Here is a 14,702-nt window from a genome sequence, read left to right as displayed (position 1 = left end):
TCTAGCTCCCTTCTCGTGGAGAACAAAGTACATTCATTAAGTCCTTGTCTCCCTTTCTAGTGGAGCTGTAGCATTTCCATCATCTCAGAAAAGATTGCTTTGCCCCCTGGAGGAGCTCATTGACTGTGGAGAAAGAGTGAACACCAGTAGCGTTTCCACCTGATCACACAGAAACATTTCCAGCAGAGAGATCTCTATGTATCCAGGGTAACTGTCCCAGACTGCCCTTATGACTGCTTTATCCCCAGGCAGCCAAAGGGGTTTGGAAGAACCACACCCGAGAGGTATGTCTCTCGTCAAAGACACAGAAGTGGTTAGATTAACAAAGCAGTCATCTAAGTAGACATCTATAGTGCCTAATGAAGACATCCATGGGTTTAAGTGAACTGGTTGTTATCCCTGTATCCCAGTCACATTTGGGTATGGATTAGGAGCTGAGCATCTTCACTCTGCGTAATGGAGATAGCTCTGGGGTCTCCCTGGGGGCTTTGGACCCTCACAGCTCGGCAGGAGCTGCTCTGTGTTTTCAGAATAAAGCTCTGAATTTATACGATGCCCTTTGGAGTCACACTCAGAGTTCTGTTGCTAAGCTAAAACCCAAGCTCAGTTCTCACACTAGTTCAGCTTCTTCTCCAGAACTGCAACTGGTAAGCATGAGAGATTTGCAGCTGAAATGTCTCCACTAATCATCAGAATAGCAAAGTGCTGGGGGAAAACAATGTCAGAGGCCTCTTCAGAGAGGAAAGCAACCACGCTGGGTGTCTACAGAAGATGCTAGCACTAGATCCCTGCATCAATATGCAAGGACAAAGGAATTGGCAGGGAATAGGTACTCCTTTAGAAGTTCCCCCTGTCCTTGGCATAGACACAGGCATATATGTCAACATGGATATTTCAAATCTCTTAGTTTGCTTTGTCACATGCTGCAAAGTTATGAAAATAATTTTCACTTTGGAAACTTAATATTAAAAGTTTTTAAAAGGATCTGTTCCCACTATAATCCCAAGATCTCCCCCACTCGTATTGGATATGTGGGAAAAACACATCTGGTTTTTGCCCAGACCAAGTTTGAGGCTGTAGGGCAGCCAGCACAGAAAGAAGGCCCTTCAATTTCATTTTCCATCCCACAGAGAGTAAAGAATCCTGAAATTAAAAAAAGAGACTAGTGTCATTATGGATAAGAAAGCACAAACTTCCTGGAGAATCAAACACAGTCCAGATGGCACGTAGTGAAGCTGCCCAAATAGATTTGGTACGAGCTGAGCTACACTGTAAAAACAGAGTAAAAATAATTGGATGCAGAAAGCAAAGTGAAGGTGGTCAGAATGTTTCACGTAGCTTGACTAAGGAAGAAAATGTTATGCAAATAAGGGACAGCTACAGAAAGGTTCATGTGTTAATTGGGGGCATTTCTGCTGCCTGTCAATGACTAAAGTAGCAGTAATGAAACCACTAGGAGAAAAAGACAGATACTTGCAAAGGCAATGAAGAGGTGTATAATGTCCAAAGTATCAAATGGATTAGAAAATATATGCTCAAGACACCACGTATGATAAATGCCAGCATCCTGTTATCTTATGACTGGATCTAAAAGACACCTGGAGCCAAATTATTTGTGAGAATCCAACTTTGAGAGAATGAACTGGCAGACAACTGGAATTAATTACTGCCCTACAGATCCGTGCTAGAAAGGTTTGAGAGAACTAAAATTATCCAAGGAGCCTGTTTCTTTACACATCATGCCAGTTAGATCTGGTCAGGCTGTGACAAATTTTCTGTAAACATTTGGGTGAATAAGCAACTCCCTCAGCCCCCTCTGAGAGTGGCTGAAATTTAAGGTGCCTGAAATTTCAATGGAAAAAAAAAACGGAGCAGGGAAAAAGTAAAAGGAAAGTGTCAAATATGTTGTGGTTGATGAACCAAGACAGGTAGGAAAATATCAGACCCTTGATTTAGAAATGTTCTTCAGCATGGATTTCTGTTTGCTTTGGTGGGATTAGATCTAAACATCTTGTACTGAATCCATTAGACGAAAAGGAGAAAAGACAGACAATATGGGTGAGTGAACTTCTGCTGCTCTTCTCTGGGGAAGACACATTCATTTCAGTGGGGAAAAAATGCACATACATCCATGCTGGGGTGAGAAGGCAGCTGGGAAGAAGGGTAAGACACCAAATACCTCCACCAACTTTGCGGTGACATCTTGTATCTAATTTCCCTTCTCTATACAACGTACCATCCAAGACCGGGTAAAAGAGAAGCCTGTGAAGGACCATACGGTGCGATTGCAGGGGCTGGACCCGGCCATGCTGTGAGCAGAGTCTGAAGCTGAGATGATGCAGTACAAGTGTGAGTGCATGCACCTCGCCCAGGAGGTCCTTGCGCCGAGGTAGGTTCCACTCCTCCTTCCTCACTCAGCCTCACCAGGGAAAACCACATTTGAATCATCAATGTGAGCTGCTGCTGTGCCCGAGAAAGTGGCTCTTGCCTGCCTCCTCCTTTCTGGCCCCTGCGCTGCCTACTTATTCCCACATCCCTCTGCTTGTTGCCACTCAGTGCAACAGACTGGGAAAATGATCTGTGTTAAAATTACTTTGTCATCAACAAAACCAAATTGCTATTTTTAATCTCCCTGGTCTGTTGCAGGAGAGTCTGAGGTTTTCATGCAGCCACAGGCTGGCAGGTCACAGGCTGGCAGACATCCCTCTTTTTACTTCTCAGACCTTTCCCCACTCCCTTAGCCCACTTGCTCTAGCAGAGTGTGACTTGACCCTTGCAAGTCCCACCAGGTTGCTCCCAGAAAATGAGACTCCAACCCAGCTCAGTCCCCAGCCTGCCACCTACATCTATGAGGAACAGGAATGATGGATTTGAAAAAAAGTGGATCTAACCCTGACTTTCCCATAGGTGCAAATATGACTGGTAGCTGGGAACCTGCCTCAAGGAACAGGGGACCAGAGAAAGGGAAAGAAAACCCCTGGGCAGCAGAAGGATGGATATTGGTTCATGTCTTGTGTTATGCCAAGTGCATGAAACCCCAGCATGGTGGGATTTTGTTCCCTGCATGGACCTTCTCCAGGGAGATGGGGAAGCTGAGGCTCTTCTTAATGCAACCAGGTCCCCTTTACTCCTGAAATGCCACTTTATGTCTTCTAGTACTTACACACACTGAAAGGGAGAATTGGTTGCAGAGACTTCACAAACAAATGTCCCTTACCTACACCTCCGTATCCTTCTCCCTCTAGTTCTTTATCTTGGTAATTAAATTATGCTGCTGAGGAAAGTGATTTGGAAAACAGATGGCATGCGAGATGCTATAGAAAACAGTGGTGCATTTTAAACCTTACAGCAGAGACACATACAGATTCGGGAGGTATATGGACCTTGAAGTAACTGAACTTCAAAGGCTGCTTGTGCAATGGCCTTTAATCAGAAGAAATGAATTGTCCTCTAGCCTCCAACTTGGTACTCACAGTTAAGTATTAAAGTCAAGATTTTCCCTGAACATTGTGGCTGCTCTAATTTGCCACACAAGTTGGTGTCACCTAACCGTGGCTCCTGGTAAATGTCAATGGTAGAAAATACAGGATTTGGGCAGGATGGGATCTTGAATCAAGCATTGTAGCCTTCCACTAGGCTGAAAAGTAAAGAATGACATGAAAAAGAGCAGATCATTAACTAGTCTATGTGAGGCTCTAAGCCCATTCTCCCGCTGTCCTCCTTGCTTTTACATTTAAGATCACAGCATGGACTTGATGGGGCAGGGCTGGGTGAGGACCAGCTGCCACACTTGCTGGCAGCCTGAGTGCCATGTCTCCAGACCCGCTGTGGACACACCATGTGCTGGGAGCCCACAGCTGCCTCCTGGCCACTGCACACACAGCAGGAAAGGAGAAGGGGAGCTCTTTTGCCGACATAGCTGAGGAAAGGGGTTTGCCAATGGCATCTGCCTCTGGATCAGCATTAAAAATGTCTTCACTCAAAAGTTAGATGGTAAAAGAGATTGTGCTAGCTTGTGTTGGATGGGACTGCTGCCTCTTTCCAGGAAAATGGCACAGTCATCAAATCCCACTCTCTGAAACGGTGCTGGAGATCGCCTTGTTGTAATGAAAACCATCATGAGAGAAGCTAGGGGAGCCTTACAGCTGGCAGCTGTTTCCACTGCTGAGTATATTTCTACACAAAGCTGGAGGTAATTCTCAGAGAGACTAATAAATTGAACATAAAAAGTTTAAACCGTCCGGATAAATAATGGCAGATGTTTAGGGAAGGAATAACAGGCAAAAGGATAAGTTATGCAGTGCCTGCAGTTCAAAGAAACTTAGATCAAACTGCGAGGGCATTGTTCAGAGGAACAGTTGGGGATAAAGCAAGCGGGGGAGGAAGGGAAGGAGCTGACTCCCTTCCCTAGGACATGTGAGTACCATCCCCAGCTAGCACAGCATGTCACCAATTCATCACCTAACTTGCATCCAGCGCTTGAGGTGGAAGCAAAAGCAAATGCCATCACTTGCAATCACACATCCTGGCCTGCAGAGCCGGCTCCTCCAGAGCATTATGAGCATTTAATGGGGCCGCTGATGTGCAGAATGCTGAAACCCACCACAAAACCTGCAGATGGTTTCAGCAAAGGGCAAGAAACTGGGGTAGCAGCTGGGGTAGGGACTAAGGAACCAGAATACCTGCATTTCATCTCCATCTCTGTTTCACTGTCCAGCATTGCTCATAACACCCAACCTCTGCAAGCAGTTGCTTATCTGTCTGTAAAAGAAAGTCTCGCTTCCTGAGGATGTGAGGAGACCTACAGTCCAATTAAAATCCCTGTTTGAAAGATGCTGTAAAAAATAACTGTGCTGCCAGCCCTCTTCCTCACCCAAGGATGGAGCAGATTTTAACACAGTGCATTTGCCAGAGATGTCCTGTCTTGAAAGGGGAAGCAAGCTCTTCATTGACAGAAAAGCTGCAACACTTCTTACACATTTTTTCTCAGATTACATAGGGGATAATAGGTGGTGTTCAAATGGAGAGGGCCAAATTATCAGAACACTTTTGAGCTACTTCATGAGTATTGCTAACAGCAATGCTTGACTTGGCAACAGTCTACAAGGTTATCTAGCAAAGCACAAAATGTACATCAAACGAAAAAAAGTTAATTTTAATATGTCTTTGCAAAATAAATATAAAACTAATAAATTTGGCTTTTCACTTTTATTTTGCCTTTTTGTTTTGACTATCAATAGAAGCAACCTTGAAACTGCAACATAAGAAGCGTTAGACAGGAGTGAGAGAGGAACAATAAAACGAGGAGGAATGTAAGTTGGTACAGAATGTCTTCAATGATTATAAAGCTAATTATTGAGAGAGACAGTTCAGTTTGCATGAATGCAGAATAATGATGACTTTGCTAAACCTTTACCACACAATATGTATGTGTGTGCCTGGAGAAATGTTGTTTAAGAAGGAAGCAACAAAGTGAAATCAAAGAGTATGTGCATCACTCCAATAGCAGGATGGAAGGAAGGAAGGAACAATTCCCAATCCATCTCACTTGGAGGCATAGTGAATGCTGCAATGAGCTTCCACTGTGCAGCTCTACATTAGCTACCCCTTTGCTACAAAATTGGTACAGGTATTCTGGACAAAAATGAATAATTCCCACACAGTTTCAAGATAGGTCAAAACATACTTTGAACATCAGGTTATTAGAAATTGATTTGAAATATGGAGTTTTGCCTAAACCTTCTTTAATTTTGCTCACTTTGCGCAGCAAGAACTCCTTGGGCAAGCGTGTAAGACTTGAAAGCAAGAAAAACAGGTTACTGTCAAATGACTTGTGAGCATGCCTGTGTGTTTTATGCCTAAAATACCTCAGGAGGAAAACCCAACCTAACCTCAAATCCATTGACATTGACACCAGTGAATTTTGAGATGTTCAGCCCCAGCGATTTCCTGTTTGCTGCATCCAGTTGTGCAGACTCCTTCCCTTTGGAAAGCATGTAGGCAGGGGTTCTGTGGCCTTGCATGGATTTGCGGCAGAAACACATTGCTTTTTGAAAACAAAATCAGTGTGATGGTCCTGATGGTGCTCCAATGACAGAGTTGAAGCTGCCGGGCTCTGCCAGCCTCAGCTCCACCCTTGCCATGCTGCCACTAACACGCAGCCTCAGGCACCAGAAACTGCCTGAATTGCTGCAAAAATCCCGCGCAACACTGCTCTAAACTTCCCTGCAATTTGAATATAAAAAGAATAGGAAATATACTTTTCTCTGAGCAAAACACTTTAAAAAAATAGGTTAAAATGGGTTTAAAAAACAATGTGGTACCCTCATACTCCCCCAAGAAGTCACTAAGTGACAGCTACTGGAGAAAAGGCTGTGGTTTCAGCCCGAGACACCAGACAAATGCCATCAAAGCCGGGGTTAGCTAGCAGCAATGACACCACCGTGCTGTCTAGTATCTATCTGAAGGCTTTACAGTCACATTTTTGCTTGCCAAGACATTCCTTCCCACCAAATGTTATATTTGCTCTGTTCCTCCAGTTATCATTCATTACCTTGTATTTTTCAGGAATAGAAAAGACATTTTATTCTTCTGTTAATATTCTTAGCTCCTCATATTTGCTGTTCAATCTCCTGCCCATCAAACTGGAGCTTGCAAACCTCCTGATCTGGCATATTTTTAAAAATTCAATTAACTTGCCCTTTACCTTGCCATTTCATATCATGAATAAAGCTATCGAGACACCTCACCCCACACCTGCGCTCAGTATCTCGCTGTTCATTATTGCTTTGCGTTGACAGTTCTGCAGCCTGTTTTCAATCTCCCCTTGCTTGTTGCCAGCCTGATCTAAATTAATGTTTTAAATAAGATATCAAGGCATTATTTAAAATGCTCCCTATGGTGTCTTGCTTCCCGTATATATCTCCATTAGTCTTCAGTTTGGCTGTAAAAAAAGCAGCAAAGTTCACAGGACACTATTTGCTTTTAATACGTCAGAACCATTTACTGCCTGTGATTCACTTGTCCGGATACCTACAGATTCATGGTATTCTTATAGCTTCATATACGCTCTATATTTTCATTAAGGATTGAAAATTAATTACAGAATTGCCTCCATTGGAAAAGACCTTTAAGATCATCAAGTCCAATTGTTAATCTAACACTGACAAGTGCCTTAAACCATCACTAAACCATGTCCCTAAGCACTATGTCTAGACAACTCTTAAATACCTCCAGGGATGGGGACTCCACCACTGCCCTGGACAACCCGTTCCAATGCCTCAGAACCATTTCAGGAAAGAAATTCCTCCTAATATCCAATCTAAATTTCCTTCGGTGTAACTTGAGGCCATTTCCTCTCATCCTGTCACTTGTTACCTGGGAGAAGAGACCAGCCCTCACCTCTCTACTCCCTCCTTTCTGGTAGTTGTGGAGAGCAACAAGGTCTCCCCTCAGCCTCCTTTTCTCCAGGCTAAACAACACTGCTTCCCTCAGCCACTCCTCAAAAGACTTCAGAAAAGGCTCCAGAACCTTCACCCGCTTCATTGCCCTTCTCTGGACATGCTCCAGCAACTCCATGTCCTTCTTGTAGTGAGGGGCCCAAAACTGAACACAGTACTTGAGGTGCCGCCTCACCAGTGCTGAGTACAGGGGTAGGATGACTTCCCTGGTCCTGCTGGCCACCCTATTCCTGATAAAGGCCCGGATGCCATTGGCCTTCTTGGCCACCTGGGCACTCTGCTGACTCATGATCAGGCAGCTATCAGTCAACACCCCCAGGTCCCTCTCTGCTGAGCAGCTCTCCAGTCACTCCTCCCCAAGCCTGTAGCGCTGCCAGGGGTTGTTGTGACCAAAGTGTAGAACCTGGCACTTGGCCTTATTGAAACTCATGGAATTGGTCCTGATCCATCTATCCAGCCTGTCCAGATCCCTCTGCAGAGCCTTCCTACCCTCCAGTAAATCAACACTCATACCCAGCTTGGTGTCATCTGCAAACTTACTGAGGGTGCACTCAATCCCCTCATCCAGATCATTGATAAAGATATTAAATACAACTGGCCCCAGTGCTGAGCCCTGGTGAACACCACTCGTGACTGGCCACCAGTTCAACTCCATTCACCACCAAAATCCATCAAAAGCAAGAGATGATAGCTAACTCCAGAATTTCTATATTATTTGATTTTTCCTTTGATATCAGACCAATTTTTCATGATTTTTCAGAAAAAAAAATGTTTAGGATCTAGGCTACCTGCCATTTAGATGTATTGACTGCTGTAGATTTGGTCCTTCCAAACTAGTCTCCCCTGCCTAAAAACAGCCTTCCTAACAATTTTATGGTTAATTTTTAATAATATCAAGCATTATTCTTCAGAGAAATAATGCAGGAGAAGATTATTCAGCCCTTTTAACTCCACAAATGATTTCACTTGTTGCCAAAGCCATGCCCCTTCCAGTGTTTTGCATTTGCCCTTGGGCAGGAGCACTCTCTGCCACCTCCCTGGGTCGTGCTCTTGCTCCACCACCCCACACCCTGGCAGGGTTCCCTATATCCAGGCTCCCAGCAAATGCCAAATATTGCATCCTGGAGATGATGCTGCCTCTGAGCTCGCAGGCAGGGCAGCAGGGAGGGGGTGGCCACTCTGAGCCCTCTCCTGTGCGTACCACCAGCCAAACCGGCATACTGCAAGGGGGGAAACGGGTCAGGGAAGAGCTGCTCTCCTGCCAAGTGGAGAAGCACTGAGGCTCCCCTGCAAAATTCAGTTTGCAGTCCCACAAACCTTTGGCATAGGGGTCTGTGTTTCTTGCATTGAAATTGCATTCTTGCATATATACATATACATGAAATACATTGAACTAAAATACAGCCATGTGCGTGTATTGAAAAGACTGAGACTTCAATGTTGGCACGTGCTCTGTAGGTATGATCAGGAATTGCTCCCTATCTGCAGTCTAGATTTGTCCTAATCCCACAGTGAGGGAATGGAAATGGCCTAAAAGCTGCCTCTTTGGGGCTTTTGAACAAAACTTCAGCTGCTCGCATCTCTTTTTGAATTGATTCTGCTGTATTATTTTATCCAGAAACCATCAGTTGCTACCAGTTGCTGAACAAGCAATTATATGAAAGAGCTTAATAGTAGATTTTTTCCAACTGCTTTTAGTGAATGGCAATTGGCATGTAAAGAAGAGATAAACCTTATGTTAGCTGAAAAGTTATGAAAATGTTATGTTATGTAAGGTAATGTTTGACATTGCATTAACTCATTAAATTAAATGACAGGCAGATTGCTTTTTTTAATGCAATATAAAAGGTGATTTGACTAACTTTTACTGCTTTTCTGGGAGAGTTATTTCAGGCTGATTGTTATATGTGGTGTATGGAAATTGTGTATTGTAGGTGTGTACGTAATTTTACAGTTATGTCAACATTCTATATAATAAAATTTTACATCTAAATTACAGCTATATAATTTAATGCACTATTCTTTTTTTTTTCACATTGCATCTCCAGCCATGCATCCAATGTATGCAAAGGAATTTCTTGGCTTACAAGACTTAAAACCATTAGACCACCAAAGAGCTGGGAACTAAACACAGTGCAAGTAATGACAGCATTTGCACTAGCGTATCAAACCAGAAAGAAAATTGCACAGCCTCTCAAATATCAAACTTTGGGGTTGATTCATTTGGTGGGTCTGTGACCTGACAAGGCAGTATGATTAATTGAACACATATTCCCTCAGAGGTTTTCCCACTCATGCTTTCTGCAGCAAAGATTGTTAGCTTGACAGATCAACATAGCAACCTCTTAAGAAGCCAGAAAGGGAAGGGGTTGGTTTCTGATTGAAACTTAATGGAGGAATAGCAGCTGCTCCATGCTGAGGAGAAAAAAAAAAAAAAAAAAAAAGAAGAAGCAGCTTTTGATTCTGAGAAAAATCACATGCAGAAATAAACTGATTTTTTTTATCACTCCAGCTAGAGGATTTCTGTCAGGTACTGCAAGAAAATATTCACATGATACAATAGGCTTCATAATTAGGAATTCTGCTGTGCTTCCTTTCATCTGATTACCTAAACATAAGCCATGGCCTGAGTTCTTTTATTTTCTTTTCTTATTAAACACTGTTCTAGATGTCTCTTCTTCCATAGGTTTATTCTTAGCTTTAAGACACTTTTGGTCATTTAGGCTAAAGTTTGCAAAACTGCAGATTCAGTAGGCAGTTCCCGTATTTACAACGCTGAGCAAAGATGCTTGCACAGCATGTTCCTTCTGTTAACTGGCAACCCACACTGTCTCACCATCATCTCAGCCCCCCACAGGTGTCAACTGCCCACTTCAAACCAGTTTTTGTCTTTTAAGTAAGGCCTAAACCTCTAGCAACCTGCATTAGACACTTCCTCAAGGTTACTTAATCCCTACACCTTATCTGTGAAAGGGTTTTAAATATCAACCAGTCTTTCCCCTTTAACATTTCCCAGCTGGACTCTTGGCAGGATACCACGTGCTTGATGGATCCTTTCATGTAGAGTGTGAAAGGAGCTGAGATGGCCCTCTGTAGCCATCCCTGCTCCTGGGGGATGACACTACAGCCCTGGCTCCAGAGCGGGAGCGCTCCTGGAGGCGAACAGCAGCCGGGGAAACCCTGCAGGCAGCAGCATCAGGGCTGGGGAGGGCAGCCGCAGGCTGGGCTGAGGTGGCAGGTGCATGGAGTATGGAGAGCTCTGCACTCTCACGCATGGCAGACGTGTCTGCCCTAATCTGGGACAAATCCCTTAAAACACACCTTGACTTTGGAAACTGAGACCTCTGCCTCCCAGCTCACATCCTGCAGCACTCACCGAAGAGCCCAGCTGGTAAAAGCCCTGCAAATCCAGCATGCTGTGCTGGACCCCTGTCAAAGGGCTACATTTACACCAGAAATGGCAGGTGATGATCTTTCTTTAAATGTGCCCCTGGATACCCCCCATGACACCCTTCATCTGCTCCAAGCATTGAATTAAGTTCCTCATTCTGTAGCTAAATTTTCTAATGCATTGTGAAATCTCATCTTTTACTGGCAATGCAGAAACACACAAAGCAGCAAAAAATGCAACAAAAAAAATTGCTTCTATTACTTCATCTTTTAAAATGAGCCTTAGAAGCTGACAGAGAAAGATACTGTATAAACAAAATGATTTAATTGCACTACATGAAAGAGAAGGCAGGTCTTACTGAAGCGGAGCAGCAGACAGCATGACAGAAGAAAATTCCTCAAAGCAATAGCATATAAATATTGAACAAAATGCAAAAGTCAACTCTGCAGATGGTTCTGGAAAAAAACAGCTGCTCTGGCTGCAAATACACTTCAGAGAGTACACCACAAAAACTGGAAATCCGCAAAGCCAAGGGGGAAATCAATGAATAATCCACTAGAAGGAAATCCCCAGCTTCCACGATCAAGTATGGGGATTAGAAAGACATTTCTAAATCAACAAGGTGCAGACTGGGACCGAAGAGTCAATTTTAGGATTATTTTTTTCCCCTCAAAATCACTTACTGCCAAGCCAGGGAGATACTTACTGTCTGTCTTTGCATGCCAATTTATATGTTTAATTTGAGATGTTAATTTCTCTGCAAAATGATTTAATAACATTTTTGTAATCATTACTTACTTCCAGAGGCCTTTGCAAACAACATTTCTAACAGATTTAAAGATATGATTGCTAAGCAAGTGAGCTGCATCAACTAAATTCACTTCTTGCCTTTTGCTCGGTGAATCAGCTGCACAATTCAGTCACAAAAGCTTCTGGAACAAAGCTAGAGAGGATTTTGTTAATCTGGATTTGTAAACCCCAAGCTACTAGCTTAAAAATCCATGATGAATCTGTGTCACCATGTATTTCCTTCTCCCTTGGGAAAATAAAGGATGTATATATGCAGAAAATCAGAATTATTCCCCTTACCTGTAAGAAGTTACCAAGAGCAAATAGAAGGGGGGAACATGCCATCACCCTACCCAGATAACCAAACCACCCCATAACAGCAGCTTTCTATGATTTGCAGAGTATGAAAAAGTAATATAGAAAAAAAATACAGTAACCAACCCCCTCAAACCAGATGCACCCGTGCAATGTTTCTGCGGGTTGCTGAGGCAGGAGAAGCGCAGAGATGTGAGTGAGGCCACGGCAGTGAGACGCAACTGAAAGGAAACGCCGTGTCCTTTGCAGGACAGCACTTCCAAAAGTCATCAGGCTTCCATCCCACAGGCTGAGCGCTCACAGCCTCTCTTCGTCTGTTAGATCCAGTGCTGTCCTTTTTGTCAGGCTGAGGCAGAGGGTACCTGTGTGAGCCTGACAATGGGCACCTCCAAAGGGGGGATGTTTAAAACAGAGAAGTGGGAAATTCTCATGCAAGTAGCACTTCTCATCCACAGAACTGAAAGTGCTTGAAGACATGCAACCAACACTGATCAGATCTTTCATACAGAGTAACTAGTCAAGAAGCATCAAGTTTCCTCCTCCACAAACAGATTTCCTTAACTTCCTTCGAAGGAACAGCTATCCTGGAGTGCACTGGGACCAGAGGACTCTTCCAAAGTTATATAGCAAGTAAGCAGGGGAGTAGGAAATGACCTCCATCCACCTCCCGCCTTCATCACTGGGTACCAAGATGCACACTAAGTTTACAAAATAAGAAGTCGTAGGGAAATTGATTCTTGAATGTGCCATACCATTAATCTGAGACGGAGACTGGGCAATACAAGCAGGTTTGTCACTGTGCCTTGTGCCAACAAAGCTTTCAGGCTTTCAAATCTAGCACTTTCCTCCCTCGGGAAATACCTCTCCTATGTGTTAAAAGCACAACGAAACACAAGGTAATTAAACATAATACTAAGGATATCAGAGATTAGTACAATGAACAGTAGAGTTGCAGAATTGTTAATGTAGGTTGAAATGCTTTGCCAGCAATCACACGCTGAGGGACTCACGTTCCTGACTGAGCTGCGTGGCTTTTCTTCTCCTCTGTGTGCCAGCCCTGCAGAGCTGCGTGGCTGGTCCCAGGGGTGCACAGCTCTGCCGGGGCGAGGACGGGTGCCGTGAAGCTACTCTGGTCTCAGATGTGCTCGGGGAAACTGCCAGACATATGGAAATCTCTGCACTGAGCAAGCAGATGAGGGCCGGTACTCCTGCTGTAGACAGCAATTTGGAGGGACAAGCAGAAAGAGGTGACCCAGCAAGATGCCGTGCTCAGCTTGCCTTGCGTTTTCTGGAGCATCCCCTCGGAGGAACCCTGCGTGGAGCTGGTGGGAATGGGATGGGCAGTTCAGCAGCAAACACCCACAGCCCTACAAAGAGTTGTTGTGCTTCTCCAGCCATCCCTGGAGCCCAGTGATGTGCATAACACCACGGCTCACAGGCTCCCCTCAGCAAGCACTCAGGCACTCCACTATTTCAGGAAATCACTGTTAAAACATAATCATATAAAACCACTCCAAACCCCTGCTTCTTACAGCCTGAGAGCATTTTTTTGAAGAGGGTAACTGAGAGAGGGGACAAAAAAACCTATAGGGACTGAATACCACTGAGGCAATAAAATTAGATCCAGTATTTAATCACCTTTTCCAATAATTGTCTCATTTTTGGAAGAAATATTTCTGAGAGATTTCTACATTTCTTCACAATGAACAGGTGATGATGAAAGATTTCATCTAGACAGAAGTTAAGTTTGAATTTTAAAATTAAGTTCTACACAATGAAAAAAAACCCCATATCAACACAGTGTTATTTTTGTCTTAAAGCTTTTTTCTCTTTTTTTTCTTTTTTTTTCTTTTTTAAATAAAGGTTAAAAGAAGCCCCAAACAAACAAACAAACTTTATTATTTTGGAAATACAGTCTATCATAAAGTAAACATTTTAAATATTTAGTACTAAATAATAGTAAAGATGGCTTTGTGGAGATGAAATGAGCAACATCAGGGGTTTTTATAAACTGTCTCTCAATACTGCTAGGACCTGGGTAGCTGCTGTTTGGGACTAACAGCGCACAGCATATTTGGTGCAGTGTAGATTTATTTTTTGGTAGAATATATTTATTTACTGTCATAGCAGAAGAAGCAATTAGCTGACATTTCATGGGGCAGCCTCCCAAGAATAATCCTGAGGCAAAAGCAACTCCACGGTCAGATGAGACACTGGAAGGAGGTGCAGCTGGGTGCCCTGCAGACCTGCAGGTATGTCGAGACCTTCTCGGCAGTAGGTCCTCGACCTACCTGTCGGGACCTTGCCCACTTGAGACCTTCTTGCAGCTTTTTCTTTTCCATCAGCAGCCTTGCCATTTACAAATGCTTCTTCTTTTTTATTGCTTCTGCCCTGACAGCCAAGCTCTTGGCACAGATGGTCAGGACCACGATAAGGACTCCGACCAGAAACGTAACCAGAGGCCAGAGGAAGCAGTGCAAGAGGACAGTCTCATCATGGGTGCGCTTCAGCATCACATCATCTGGCCTGCAAAGAGGAGGAGCAGAAAAGAGAGAAAATATAAATCAACTCAACATCATCAATTCATCATAAAAGTGTCTGCCATGGAAAAAATAAAGGCCTTTTATTTGCAACAGTGCTAGAAAATGATTAAGTGGACCACCTCATTCACTGCTTTTGTTTGCCCATCCATCACCAGCACTTGTGGCAGGCTGCAAGGCTTTCCACTTGCAGTGTTTACAGGCTCG

General features: G+C 43.7%; 1 protein-coding gene across 1 annotated transcript in view; it reads right to left on the bottom strand.

The window, feature by feature from the left end:
* Positions 1–14,312: 14,312 nt before the first annotated feature.
* The window catches only part of LOC104532076 (calcium-activated potassium channel subunit beta-4), a 9,354-nt gene continuing 8,964 nt past the window's right edge, over positions 14,313–14,702 (bottom strand). Inside the window, exon 3 of the mRNA XM_010177182.1 lies at positions 14,313–14,481. Within this exon, the coding sequence (XP_010175484.1) occupies positions 14,313–14,481 (169 nt within the window). The remainder of the gene's footprint in view (positions 14,482–14,702) is intronic.

The sequence above is a fragment of the Antrostomus carolinensis genome, unplaced genomic scaffold (genome assembly GCF_000700745.2).
Source record: "Antrostomus carolinensis isolate BGI_N321 unplaced genomic scaffold, ASM70074v2 scaffold1401, whole genome shotgun sequence".
Taxonomy (NCBI): domain Eukaryota; kingdom Metazoa; phylum Chordata; class Aves; order Caprimulgiformes; family Caprimulgidae; genus Antrostomus; species Antrostomus carolinensis.
This window is presented reverse-complemented; position numbering and strand designations above follow the sequence as displayed.